At 36.6% G+C, this 12,250-nt stretch overlaps 2 protein-coding genes across 2 annotated transcripts; one reads left to right on the top strand and one right to left on the bottom strand.

The window, feature by feature from the left end:
• Positions 1-1,349: 1,349 nt before the first annotated feature.
• On the bottom strand, positions 1,350-3,143 carry LOC117928587 (RING-H2 finger protein ATL74-like). The gene has a single exon (XM_034848506.1). It carries the CDS (start codon positions 2,115-2,117, stop codon positions 1,524-1,526), a length of 594 nt encoding a protein of 197 aa, XP_034704397.1. The 5' UTR covers positions 2,118-3,143; the 3' UTR covers positions 1,350-1,523.
• Positions 3,144-4,791: 1,648 nt separating this feature from the next.
• Positions 4,792-12,230, top strand: LOC117929071 (transcription factor RF2b). The gene is made up of 4 exons (XM_034849263.1): positions 4,792-5,416; positions 6,281-6,413; positions 11,036-11,120; positions 11,470-12,230. The coding sequence occupies exons 1-4, from the start codon at positions 4,932-4,934 to the stop codon at positions 11,844-11,846; spliced, it is 1,080 nt and encodes a 359-aa protein (XP_034705154.1). The 5' UTR covers positions 4,792-4,931; the 3' UTR covers positions 11,847-12,230.
• The last annotated feature ends 20 nt before the right edge of the window (positions 12,231-12,250 follow it).

The raw sequence follows: 12,250 nt of genomic DNA, 5'->3' as shown, positions 1-12,250 counted from the left end.
TTGTGTGCATGCATCCATGGCAGATTTTGTACCATTGTGGGACTTGCATCCTTGTACAACGTAGGCCTAGTGTCACCATAACATTTTAGTGGGCATATTGTTAGAAGGATCAAAACATGACTTCCCTTCCCACCAGTCATCATCAACACTCACCAAAAAAGTAGAAAATTTCTTTGCCATAATCCGATTGATTTAGAAAAATCTCCTGGGTAGGTATCAATCAGTCAGGGACAAAGGGGGCGTGGTCCAATGATGAAGGATGCTTGTAAAAATAACCCTTTCAAATAGCAGTTAGGCATTGTGTCCATATTGTGAATGAATGTATGAACTTGATTGTGGGGCTAGTAGGCCTGGAAAAAGTAAAAGCAAAGAAGAAAAGAGGGAAACAAAAGAGTTTTGAGATTCCATTCTATGAGCATAAAATGATGGTTGGTTCCTTGTGTTCCATATGCTTCATCTCCACATGCCCCATCAAATCAAACATGAGAAAAAGTAGAATCCACTCATTAATCACCTTTGGTTAATAAACTAGTGGTGGTGAACTGTAGTTGTTTTCTATCTTTTTTCCTTCACTTTTTCTTAAGAGCGGGCTAGGCTAGGTTCCATGTTCACTGACATATAGACAAAAGGATCAACATTTTTTTAGTACTTGATGTGTAAAGTAGAATACATTGTTATCTGGGTTTCTCTTCTAGGTCCAAAACCATGACTTTCAAGCCACTAAAGTGGCTTGTTCAAATGAAACCATGAGCTAGGAACCATGAAAACTAGAGGCATAGCTAGAGCAAGACTCCCTTTTCCTGTTCTTTTCAACTGCAGTTTTCCAAAAGTTGCCCTAGGCTGCATTGCTATTTAGGTATCGGTTGCAGGAATTGACCATCATATGCACTGCCCCAGGGACATCTTATAAGCAGACACAAATATGCTCATTGCCCATATTAATGGATGCTTAAAATAATCCTGTGAATGAAATTTTTTTTGCCCCCTAAACCTATTTGCTAGTGATTAGCCATGGAATCAGATCCCTTGAACTGAACTTTTGAGGTGGTGATACAAGGAACCATACTGTTCAAAGAACTTGACAAAGGACTATGTGGGTGGCAGCTGCATGGGGGAATCACCCAGGCTGAGAATGTGTGGTTCTGAAATTGCATTATTCCTTTAGGATGTAGACTGTTCTGCTTTCTCGAGTTCATTTCCATCTTGGCCCCCTTCAAAAGCTTCATTCCATTTCGAGTATTTTTTATGATATTAGAAAGCAGGCAGTTTGATTTGGTGCTTATGCAAGAACCCCTTCTCAACTGTATTACTATAAGTAGTTTGGTTTTCAATTAGTTCCTGTTCCATTATCATCAAATCTGCAGAAAACAAACCTCTTAACCCAATAAGCGTATACAGATTTGCCTCAGAATCTTTCCATTTGGTATTGCAGTTCTCTATGCCTAATTACATAAACAAACTAAAATACCCGATTAAAATAAAAAATCAAGAACAACTATTTGTTTGTAAGTATTGCACCAGGATCAAATCTCCCCATCAACACCTACAGAAACATCAGGCTGCCCTCCTGGTGCATTTCCAGGATGCCTAATTCCAGTATCCACATGCACATCCACTGCATCAGAAGCTGGTGGGTGTTCTAGCAGTGAGTGCCTGCAAGTTGGACAAGATGAGTGTGACACCAGCCATGTGTCTATGCACTTCATATGGAATCCATGGTGACATTTAGGGAGCACTCGAACTTTATCCCCTTGCTCGAATTCTCCTAGGCAAATAGGACAGTCAGTAGCAGGGATGTTTGTCCCTGAGCCATATACAGCCACTGGAATCTGACGTAGTGCACTCTTCTTGAGGCCTGTTGCAGCTAGACGTGCGGCAGTCTCATCTGCGGTCTCAAAAGCAAGCCTCCTGCTGCATCTTAGAGCGCAGCGAACAATTGAGTTGAGTCCAAGGGCACATATCAATGCACAGAGCAAGGCTGCTAGGATGATCACCATGTTGGTATCAAAATTCGCCTCATTTGTGTAGGAGCTTCGCATCCTGCTTCCAATGTTTGGAGATGCACCAGGGTCTGTGTCAAGAAGTAGACGATGAGGACGATTCTGAAGAGACACCATTGCTATACTGCTCTCCCAACTTCTCAACCTTGAAAACCAGTAAAAGGATTCAAACTACCTGCACCCTCTTGAAGACCTTTTGAACCTCCCTGATGATTTTATGCAAATAGGCTTGAAACCCCATTGCTCCACCTTGTTTCGACGGTGAATCGAACGACAAAGGAGATCGAAAGAAGGGAATTCATTTCAGTTATCATGGGGTCAGAAAATTTGTCTGCTGCCTCGTTATGTCTCACCTTGGTCTTGAATTTCCTCCCCAGGCTGGTATCTACAGACTAGGTTTCATGGGCTTTGATGCTTTAAGGAAGGCCAAAAAAAAATTGAAGTGGCTTTCTTTTGCTTATTCCTGATCTGCTTTCAGCTAAAGAGGGAGACGGGTCTTTTGAGTTTAGGCAGTGTCTGGCAGGATTCCTACTAGATAAAGACATCCAAAAAGCATCCTCTTGGTCGCAAAGATAAGGAAGGAGAGGAATGAATAGTGTTTAAAGGGTAATAATTATCCTAATCTGCAACTATTCCACTTTCCCTCAGATCCCAGAAGTTCTTCCTCCTATCTAAGCCCAACTGAATCATGTTCCTCATCAGATCAGGACCAAACAAGGAAACAAAAGCAAACAACAACCATGCCAACTGAGAGAGCCAGAACTCAGCCTTACCAGACCAGTGAAACCTGCTGAGTTTTATAGCGCGATTTACCGGAAACTTCCTTCAATAGAGGGCTGATTTTTGTGATGCAAAGAGAGATGCGATGGCCATGGTGTTTGTCTGCATCTGTTGGGGGGTTTATGGAAGTGCTTGTAGTCTATGGACGTGGCAAAGGGCACTGGCATACAGATAGGAAGATACCAATTGATAGTAAGCCTAGTGTTTGGTCTCCTCTCTTTCCTTTATTATTGAAGGATTTGACACAAGGGGAGGTAACATTAGAATCAAGCAGATGAAAAGAGTGCCTTACAATTTGGATTATGGTACCTGATCCCACCTAATCACAATTAATTTTTCAAAAAAAAATGCTTATTCCCAGCACCAAATCCTTCCCCCACTCCTGCACTCATCCTTTTATTGCGAAAAGGTGAAGTCATTTGTTCTATCAGGTTTGGCCAATGTCCACCGTTCGATCACTCGTAGTGAAAGGTAACATTTTGGACTGTTTGTGTCAGGACCTTAGTTCAAACATCACTAAGAACCCAAAGCTGATTATTTTGGGAGGATGGAGGTCAAGAAACATGGCTTTCATGGTGAGAAATTATTGGCATACCTGCATAGGATGGGGAGCCTGGCCTTGACATGGTCCTGCATCTAAACCCCACTAGTTCATTAGTGCCATGACCATTACCTAATCTCTCCCAATAACGTCCCCTTTCTCATCATCCTTATCTCACATCAACTTCTAATCACACAATTTTTGAATGCCCTCCCCTTCCCAATTTCTATTACTCTCACTTGGCTTGGCAAGCCTCAATCTTTGTCATTTTAGGTGAAGTCATTTGTTCAAAATCGATGTGGGATTTATCTAGATCTCATTCAAAACCATCTAGTGCCCACCTTATTCCCATAAGAGATAGACCACTTATTGATGTGTCTAGGTCTCATTAGGATAAGGAAGTTTGGGAAGGTGGTTGTTAATTGCTTGATGTCTTGTGGTCAAGCCTAGTTGGTGAAAGTATGATTTAGAATATATGTTGTGTCCCCCTCAAAACATTTATTCCTCAATTATAACATATGTATTTTTTTTCTTGGAATAATGTACAACAAATACCCAAAAATATCTCAAATTTATTCTAAAAATAATAATTTTTCCTAAACCATTTTCTATGTAAAAATAATAATAATAATAATAATAATAATTACATGCTTTTAAAATTAGAATTTGATTTTATATTTTAAAGAATTGTTTGAAAAAAAAATCAATTTGATAATTTAGAAAATAATTTGGGTAAATTTTTTTTAAAACATGTTATTTTTTATAACAAATTTTATATATTTTTAATTATTTTTTTGTAATGTATTTTAAGCGACACTTGAAAATATAAAGAAATATTTGAAAATTTTTAGATTATAAATAAGTTGTATAGTAAGCAGGTGTTTGGTAAATTAACTTAATAATTTAAAGTGACTTAATAACTCAATTTAAATAATTACGTAAATTATATTCATTTGATAAAATAATTTAAAGTAAAAAATAACTTTAAATTTTAACTTATTCTTAAGTTAACATATTTATTTTATATTTTTATCCTTATTTATCCTAATTACCTTTATGATCTCTATTGCTATTAGACAACTTCAATTGGTATTCAACCTCATTTACTGTAATTATAATTTATAAGGATAAATATGTCAATTTGATGGTATAAAATAAATTTTAACTTAATTTTATCAAACAATTTTAATACTTAAAATAAGAATTAAATAATAAATTTTATATTGATAATTTAAATATAATTTGACTGAAAATCAATTTAAATTATTAAGTAATAAGTTTTATTTAACACCTCCTTAACTTTATGAGAATTAAATTAGGAAATTACTTTCCATTTTCGAACAGAATTTTTGTAAAAATTCTTTTTAAAAACGGTTTTCCTTTTTTATGGATTTTAGATTTATTAATAGATTTATTTGTGAAAATACGAATATGCCCTTGACATAATAAAACCATTTGTTCTGCTAAGAAAGGGGTAAAGTCTTCCCTCTCAACGTGCCATTAATCATTGATGTTCCATGAGCACGACGGTCCCATGAGAGAACAGGAAGAAGCACTCTCGTAACGACGTCGTTTTGGAGTCAAACGCAGTGAGCTCTGCAGATGCAATCATGCAAGATCCATCAAACCCTAACCCTATCTCTCACTCCCATAATGCTCACCAGCCTCCCTCGACGTCGTTTCCAAACACGGCCACCTCCCTCCGGGGAGGTCACCACCGGCGGGCACACTCCGAGGTCAATTTCCGGATCCCGGAAGACCTACATCTCGTCTCCGATCCCTTCGACGTTCCGTCGGCGAGCTTTGAGGAAATGGGATCCGAGGACGATCTCTTCTGCACATACATTGACATCGACAAGTTCGGATCCAGGCCCGAAGGGGACGCCCGGATCGACAATGCCGGCGGTGGTTTGGCTGCGGAGAGCGGCGACGGAGAGAAGAGCTCTAGGCCTCGGCACCGGCACAGCAATTCGGTGGACGGCTCGTCAATGTCGAGAGGGGAGAGTCTGTTTGTGGACACTATAGAGGCCAAGAAGGCAATGGCTCCAGATAAGCTCGCTGAGCTTTGGACGCTCGATCCGAAGCGAGCCAAGAGGTGTGGATCACTCTACTCTCTCCATTTGTTTCATTTCGTGTCTTAATTATATTCTTTTTTGATTGAATTACTGGTGATGATGTTGTGATAGTTGATGTTTTTGTATGAATTCTGACTTTTTTTGGTTTGATGGAAAGCAAATGCTCATGATATTGGATTATAATGCCTAACATTATGATTATAATGCACATATGTTACGAGTAGTGCTACATAGATTGAGCATATTCCCTGGAAACAAACACATAGCACAGATGCCCCTGATTTTGCAAAAAAAAATTACATAACATGCCTTTGAGCATGGCGGAGAAGCAAACATGGAAAGGAAAAGGGAGAAAGGAAATATTTTTTGTTTACAAACATAATTGAAAGTTACTTTTGCGTTAAAAGACGTAAAATAAAGAAAGCAAATTGCTTTAGTGGCGAAATGGATGAAGTAGGTATATACTTGCGTTGCAAATGTAATGGTAAGTGGTGTGGGGGTCCGTTGGCTTCTCGAAATGCTAAATGGTCTCTACAAAAGGAAATGTTGCTTCATAGTTTTAAGCAAACTCTAAAATGCACTTTGGTTGACTCTTGGTTGACGCCATGGTGTAATGGCTATTCTAAGTCAATTGGGTTTCTCTGTTAATGTCATCAGGTTTTAGAGGGGTCCGTACAGATGGTGTTGGTGTGGTGTGATGGTGTTGTTGTGGTGGTTGCAATTAGCTTATTGCAAAGCTTGCAATGTTATCCATTTTTTAAGCTTGTTTTGTTCCAAAGCACAAACGGGATTCTCTTGATAAATTCAATTCACTTGTATCCTAAAATGATATATGGCTTTGTGTTTTGTAAAGTTTTCTCCCCTAAATTAAATGTTCTGTACAGGATTCTGGCAAATCGGCAATCTGCTGCTCGCTCAAAAGAGAGGAAGGCTCGGTACATATTAGAGCTTGAAAGAAAAGTCCAGACCCTTCAAACAGAAGCAACCACTCTTTCTGCACAACTCACGCTTTTCCAGGTTTTTGTTTGAGCACTTTTCTAACTTGTTTTGTGCCTACTTAAATGTTTCACAGAAATGTGGTTTTTGTTACCTGTGTTACAGTGAAACCTGGCTGTGATAGTTATGTGTTTTTTTTACCACTTTCTTGATGACAACTTCTATCTGTGTATGACATGCTTAAAAAATTATATCTTATTCTGAATACTCGGCCAAGCTTCTTGATTGGGCAGGTTTCACATTAATTGCTGGAAAACATCATTTGTTCCCTCTCCTGTTTTCATTTTTGATACTGCATGGTCCTGCATTCTGGATAAAGCCATTGAAAATTGGTTTGAAGTTACCACAGCTGGTCCCCTCTTCCAACTTACAGCTGGTCCCAGTGGGATTAATAATTCAATGAGGATTAAAGTCCTGAATTTATTGGCCCCTGTTTGAGTGTATTGTCAACTATAGACCAATCATAGACTAGGCTTTGTTTCAATAGGTATTACGTTGGGTGACAATTACCTTTTACTTTTCTCACTTGGCAAGATTTTTGAAGACTGGGCACTAATTATAGTGGATGGACTTTGGGAACAAGATTTCATGGTGTAACAATTAGGCTTTGGGTCATTTAGGAAATGGGCAGGAGGAGATATTAAAGAAACTGGTAAAGATGGTGTCACAGCATATTGAGGTTCCCATAAATCCAAAAGGAATATAAAAAAAATGAAGAATAAAATAAAGGATTTGAATATGATAGAGAACTGAACTGTTGAGCCCAAAAGACATACATCGTTTTGAAACCAGTCTTGGTCAGATTAAGGTCCCAAGGAATGACTGAGAAACCACAATTTTTCAATGCCTGAAAACCATCGATGGAAATTTTGGGAAATATTGGAGATATTTTTCGCCGAAATTTCGGTTATCAGTGGAGCTTACACCATGCCGAACAACTTCGTCCATATCCGGTCAACACATATGCTTCAAATATAGAAACTAGTTTTGCCTCCAAACAAAAGCAAAGTACTAATCCTTTCACAAAAGACAAGGAAAAAAGCTGGAGGAGAAAAAGAAGCTCAGTGTACAGTAGTATAATTTCTGTATTTTACAGAAACATCAATTGTTGAGAAAAGAGATAATTTCAATGGAAATATCTAATTTGCTGATTTTTTTTAACTTTGACCGATATTTCAGTCTTTTTCACCAATATTTTGGGATTGTCCGTGATATTTCGGGTTTCTCCCAGTAAATCCGGATTTTTTGGTTGGCCAATGGGTGGGTCAAACTCCCAAAAATTTTCTAAACACTGCTGGGACTCAAACCCCTAACCCTAAGTTTAACAAAAACAACCTCGGCCACTTGGTTGTCATGTCCTTTGAGTATATAGTTGCTACTATAATATATATACTAAATTTATTCTAGAACTGAATACACATTCTAATACATTTCTACAAAATAAAAAATATTATAATAATAAATTAACTTTTATAATCTTATATTCAAGGATTTCACTAATTAAATATAAAAATCGTTATCATAGTTTTTTTAATGAGTCTTTCTTTATTTTTTATATATTAATTAAATACAAGATAAATATAAATTTGAAAATAAAAATAAATAAAATTATAAATATTTTTAAAAATCATAGAACCATTTCTCGTGTATATTTGAATACATTCAAATTAGATAGATATCTATAAAATGTATTTTAAGTTCTATATATTATTATCGAATATCACAAAAATTGTACATATATTATTTTTTTTTCAACAAAACTTCAATGCATGTATTATTGTTTCTTTTATCATGTTTTTAGTTTTGCCTAATATTTTTATGAGTTTTCATTAATTTTTATCTCATTGATATTTTTGTCAAAATTTCCGTCAATATTGTCTGATATATCCGTGAAATCTAACTACCAATATATCCATAAAAACCAACATTTTCATCCTTGCTGAAAATAAAATAATCATATTCAACAAAACTGTAACACTAGGTGGCCAAAATTATTACATTGGCTATACTTTTTACATGTTTGAACTTGGAAGTAATAATCATAATGATAAATTAGGATGATGACTCTTCAACCATGTACCACTTGCGTATACCAAAGCTTTTTTTATTTAATGCTTCCATTTTTAAGTTGAAATAAGAAGTATAAAGAAAATTTAAGTTTCAAATCTTTACAAACCTATCAAAAAAAAAAAAAAATTCAAATCTTCGCTTACTATATTAGGATGTCAACTTGATCAAGAAAGGGAAAAAACAAAATCAAAGGAATACATACATGTCTCTTGTCAAAAAAGATAGAAAAGAAAGTAAAAATGGTCTCATGTCTTCAAAAATCCTTTCCTGTTATGCTCTACCCATGGGAATGTTTCCATTCAAATTGTAAGTCATCCGCCATCGTATCTTTTCTTACCTAGTTAATTGCGCATTCTTTTTAGCATTTCTCCCATCCTTATAGAACCTTGAAGGTAAATCAAGTCAATCCTCTTTATTGGAGCATCAATTGGTTTCACTACACATGATCATCTTGGCCAACTTTATCTAATGATGTTCTCATTGCACCTATTCTAGGTTGAAATTTTCTCAATACAAGCACAAGATTTTATGGAGCACTACTAAAGGTGCCAATTGGATTTTCTTATTGGGTTTGCCAAATGTTAGATTGTGTGATATACATTGTAGGTTCAAATTCTAAACACTTAAACTTTTAGGAAAATTGGTAGTTCAACATAGTATCAAAGGGATTTATTGTGGGGAGAAAGGGCCTTAGAGAAGAAAATACATTTAGTCAAGTGGTCTACTATTTGTAAAGCAAAGTCGAAAGGAGGGCTAGGTGTTCGTTCTCTTTTTTTTGTTTAACAAGGCCCTTCTTTGTAAGTGGTGTTGGCGTTTTGCTAGTAAAAGAGATTTGTTGTCGAAAAAAATCATAAAAGGAAAGTTTGGGGAAGAGGAAGGGGAATGGAGGTCAATTGTGGTGAGAGATTCCTATAGGGTTGGGTTTTGGGAAGTAGTGGGAGCTTTTTATTTCAATGATTTCTTTTGCGGTGGGCAATGGGAGTAGGGTGAAGTTCTAGAAAGATAGGTGGTATAGTGAGGAGTCCATATATGAGACTTTCTCGTCCTTATTGCCTTATTTGATTCTAAAAAGCCATGGGTGGCGATATTTGGGAACATTGAGAAGGAAATTGGAACTTCTGTTTTGTTAGGAACTTGAATGATTGGGAGTTGGGTGTCATGGAGTGTTTTCTTTCTAAACTCCAAAGACAATCAATAAAGCGGAAGTAGGAGGATAGAATAGTTTGGAAGAGAGGTAACAAAGGGGTTTTCTTTCTCCAACTTTATTCTTTGCTAGAGACTGATGGAACCATTCCTTTCCCTTTAAAGATAGTTTAGAACCCATGGATTCCTTCAAAGGTCAGTTTCTTCTCTTGGGAGGCTTGTTGGGGAAAGGTTCTGACTTTAGATCAACTTAAAAAAAAAAGTTGGATTTTGGCCAACAAGTATGCATTGTGCAAAGAGGAATCAAAGTTCATTGACCCCTTCTTTATTGTGACAAGACGAGATTATTATGGTAGCTGGTGTTATCCTTTTTTGGTGTTCGATGGGTTATTTCTGAGTCAATTGAGGAGACCCTCATAGGGTGACATGGTTCTTTTATAGAGAGAAGTCATATTAGGGCTTGGAGAGCTGCTCCTTGCATTTTCTAGACGATCTGGAAAGAAAGAAATATGAGATACTTTGATTATGAGAAATTGTCCAATCAAAGGCTAAAAAATATATTCCAAAACAATTTCTCTATTTGGGCTAGGGTATATATAGGTGGAGGTTATACACATATGGTTGATTTCACAGATTGGTTGGGTCATGGTTGAGGAAAGGAGTATTTTTTGTTATCTCTTTTCTATTTTTTGCTTGGTGCTCTTTATATATTACTTGTGTACTCTTGTGCGCTTTTTGCGTTTTATTAATACAATCTCTTACTCATAAAAATAAATAAAAAAGCCTCATTTGATGGGAGGTCATATGTTTGAACCTCACTATTGTATATTAATATCCTCAATTTGTTAAGTAAATTCAAAAGAGGTTGATTGTGGTTGTTTGTGTATGGGTCTGTGTCTCTCCACATGTGGGTATAGAGTTGCACATGAGGGAGTGTGTTAGAGTGCATGATATACATTGTTGGTCCAAATCCTAAAACTTAAGCTTTTTGGAAAATTGTTTGTTCAACACCAAATATATACATGGGATGAAGGCCCCTAGTCTTTCAGAAAAATTACTACTCTTGCCATTGTGTCCCTTAGCAAACCCATTTTGAAAGCTGTTCTCAAAATCCTCATTTTTCCTAATTTATAATCCCCTTTTAGGAAGGTTATTTGGATGTGTTAGTGAAGAGTTGGTAACTAATTAAATAGAGGACTTAATAATCAATCCTTCATTTCTTATGCATTTGATCTGGTGTTTATATCCTCAGCAAGTAAGGAAATCGATAAAAAATAATAATAAAAAAAATGAAATAAAAAAGTTGTAATAAATAACTTGATTGCCCTTATTTTGGATTTGTTATCTTTTTCTTTGTATATATTTTGCTTCCAGTTATTTCTATTGATAAGCTACCTAAAGGCCTATAGCCTTATTTTGTTTTCTTATAGAGAGACACAACTGGCCTGACTACTGAAAACACAGAGCTTAAGCTTAGGTTACAAGCTATGGAACAACAAGCTCAACTACGCGATGGTATGTTCGATGATTTATGGCTTTGAAATTATTGCCACTCTTGTTTAATAGAATCTTTGTGTCATGTGTATATTTGGAAATGTTTGGTGGAGGTGTGTCAAGTTCATTTCCGCCTTTTATACAAGTCACTAATGTGTTATCTACTAAGTGAAGTGCCATGGATTGGCCGACTATAGCCCATATGTATTTCTTTCCATATCATGGTTTTAGGTTACTTTTGCATAGGTTTGTTCTAAAAGTAAATTTGGCTGGGAAGCTAGAAACCTGGCTTTTTGTTTTCCGGCTCTCCTGATATACTGGGGAAATTGCTAACCTTATACATTCTTGTATTTTTGTTCTCAAAATACAGCTCTGAATGAAGCACTAAAGAAGGAAGTAGAGAGGCTTAAGATTGCTACTGGAGAAATAATGACCTCCTCAGATGCATACAATTTGGGAATGCACCATGTTCCATATACTCAATCTTCTTTCTTCTCACACCAGTCACAACCAGGACCAAGTGAGTCCCAAAATATACAAATGCCACAGTTCCATCCATTCCCATCTAACATGTTGACCCACCACCAGCCTCTGCTTGGAGTAGCCCACTCAAATGCCCTCTCAGATATGTTGCAGCAGGATCCTCTTGGACGATTGCAGGGGCTTGATATCAGTAGCAGGGGCCCTAGTCTTGTGAAGTCTGAAGGTCCATCCATTTCTGCCAGTGAAAGCAGCAGCACATTTTAATCTAAACTTTGCTGATCTAGTCATGGCAACCTTATTTGTTGGATTGTTCATAGACTGACACCTTATCAACAATGAAAGGTACTATTCTTTTCAATTTAATTCTTTTAATTGGATTGGGATACTGGGTCTTCAGTAGCTTTCATCAGGTTTTGTTGTAATATTCATGAGTTTTCTTTGTTCAATTTGGAATTCTTTTCCTGTATGGGGGTCATATGGGGATATTTGTTCTTGAAGAGGTGGATGCATCTTTTCATGCCAAGCACCCCATTTGTATCTTGTCCATCTGTCAATGTTCAAACTTGATTTCTTGTCAAGAAAAGCACTCATTTTCTTCAATTATTCAAATGCATGAACTGAGGTTGTACTGGGTTCATCTCTTTTTCATTGCTTGTCCATCATTCCAT

The sequence above is a fragment of the Vitis riparia genome, chromosome 13 (genome assembly GCF_004353265.1).
Source record: "Vitis riparia cultivar Riparia Gloire de Montpellier isolate 1030 chromosome 13, EGFV_Vit.rip_1.0, whole genome shotgun sequence".
Lineage (NCBI taxonomy): Eukaryota > Viridiplantae > Streptophyta > Magnoliopsida > Vitales > Vitaceae > Vitis > Vitis riparia.
This window is presented reverse-complemented; position numbering and strand designations above follow the sequence as displayed.

Coding starts and splice junctions, on each gene's coding strand:
- LOC117928587 (XM_034848506.1), bottom strand. CDS start 2,117: ATGGTGTCTCTTCAGAATCGTCCTCATCGTCTACTTCTTGACACAGAC.
- LOC117929071 (XM_034849263.1), top strand. CDS start 4,932: ATGCAAGATCCATCAAACCCTAACCCTATCTCTCACTCCCATAATGCT. Junction 5,417..6,280: donor GATCCGAAGCGAGCCAAGAG/GTGTGGATCACT, acceptor TGTTCTGTACAG/GATTCTGGCAAATCGGCAAT. Junction 6,414..11,035: donor CACAACTCACGCTTTTCCAG/GTTTTTGTTTGA, acceptor GTTTTCTTATAG/AGAGACACAACTGGCCTGAC.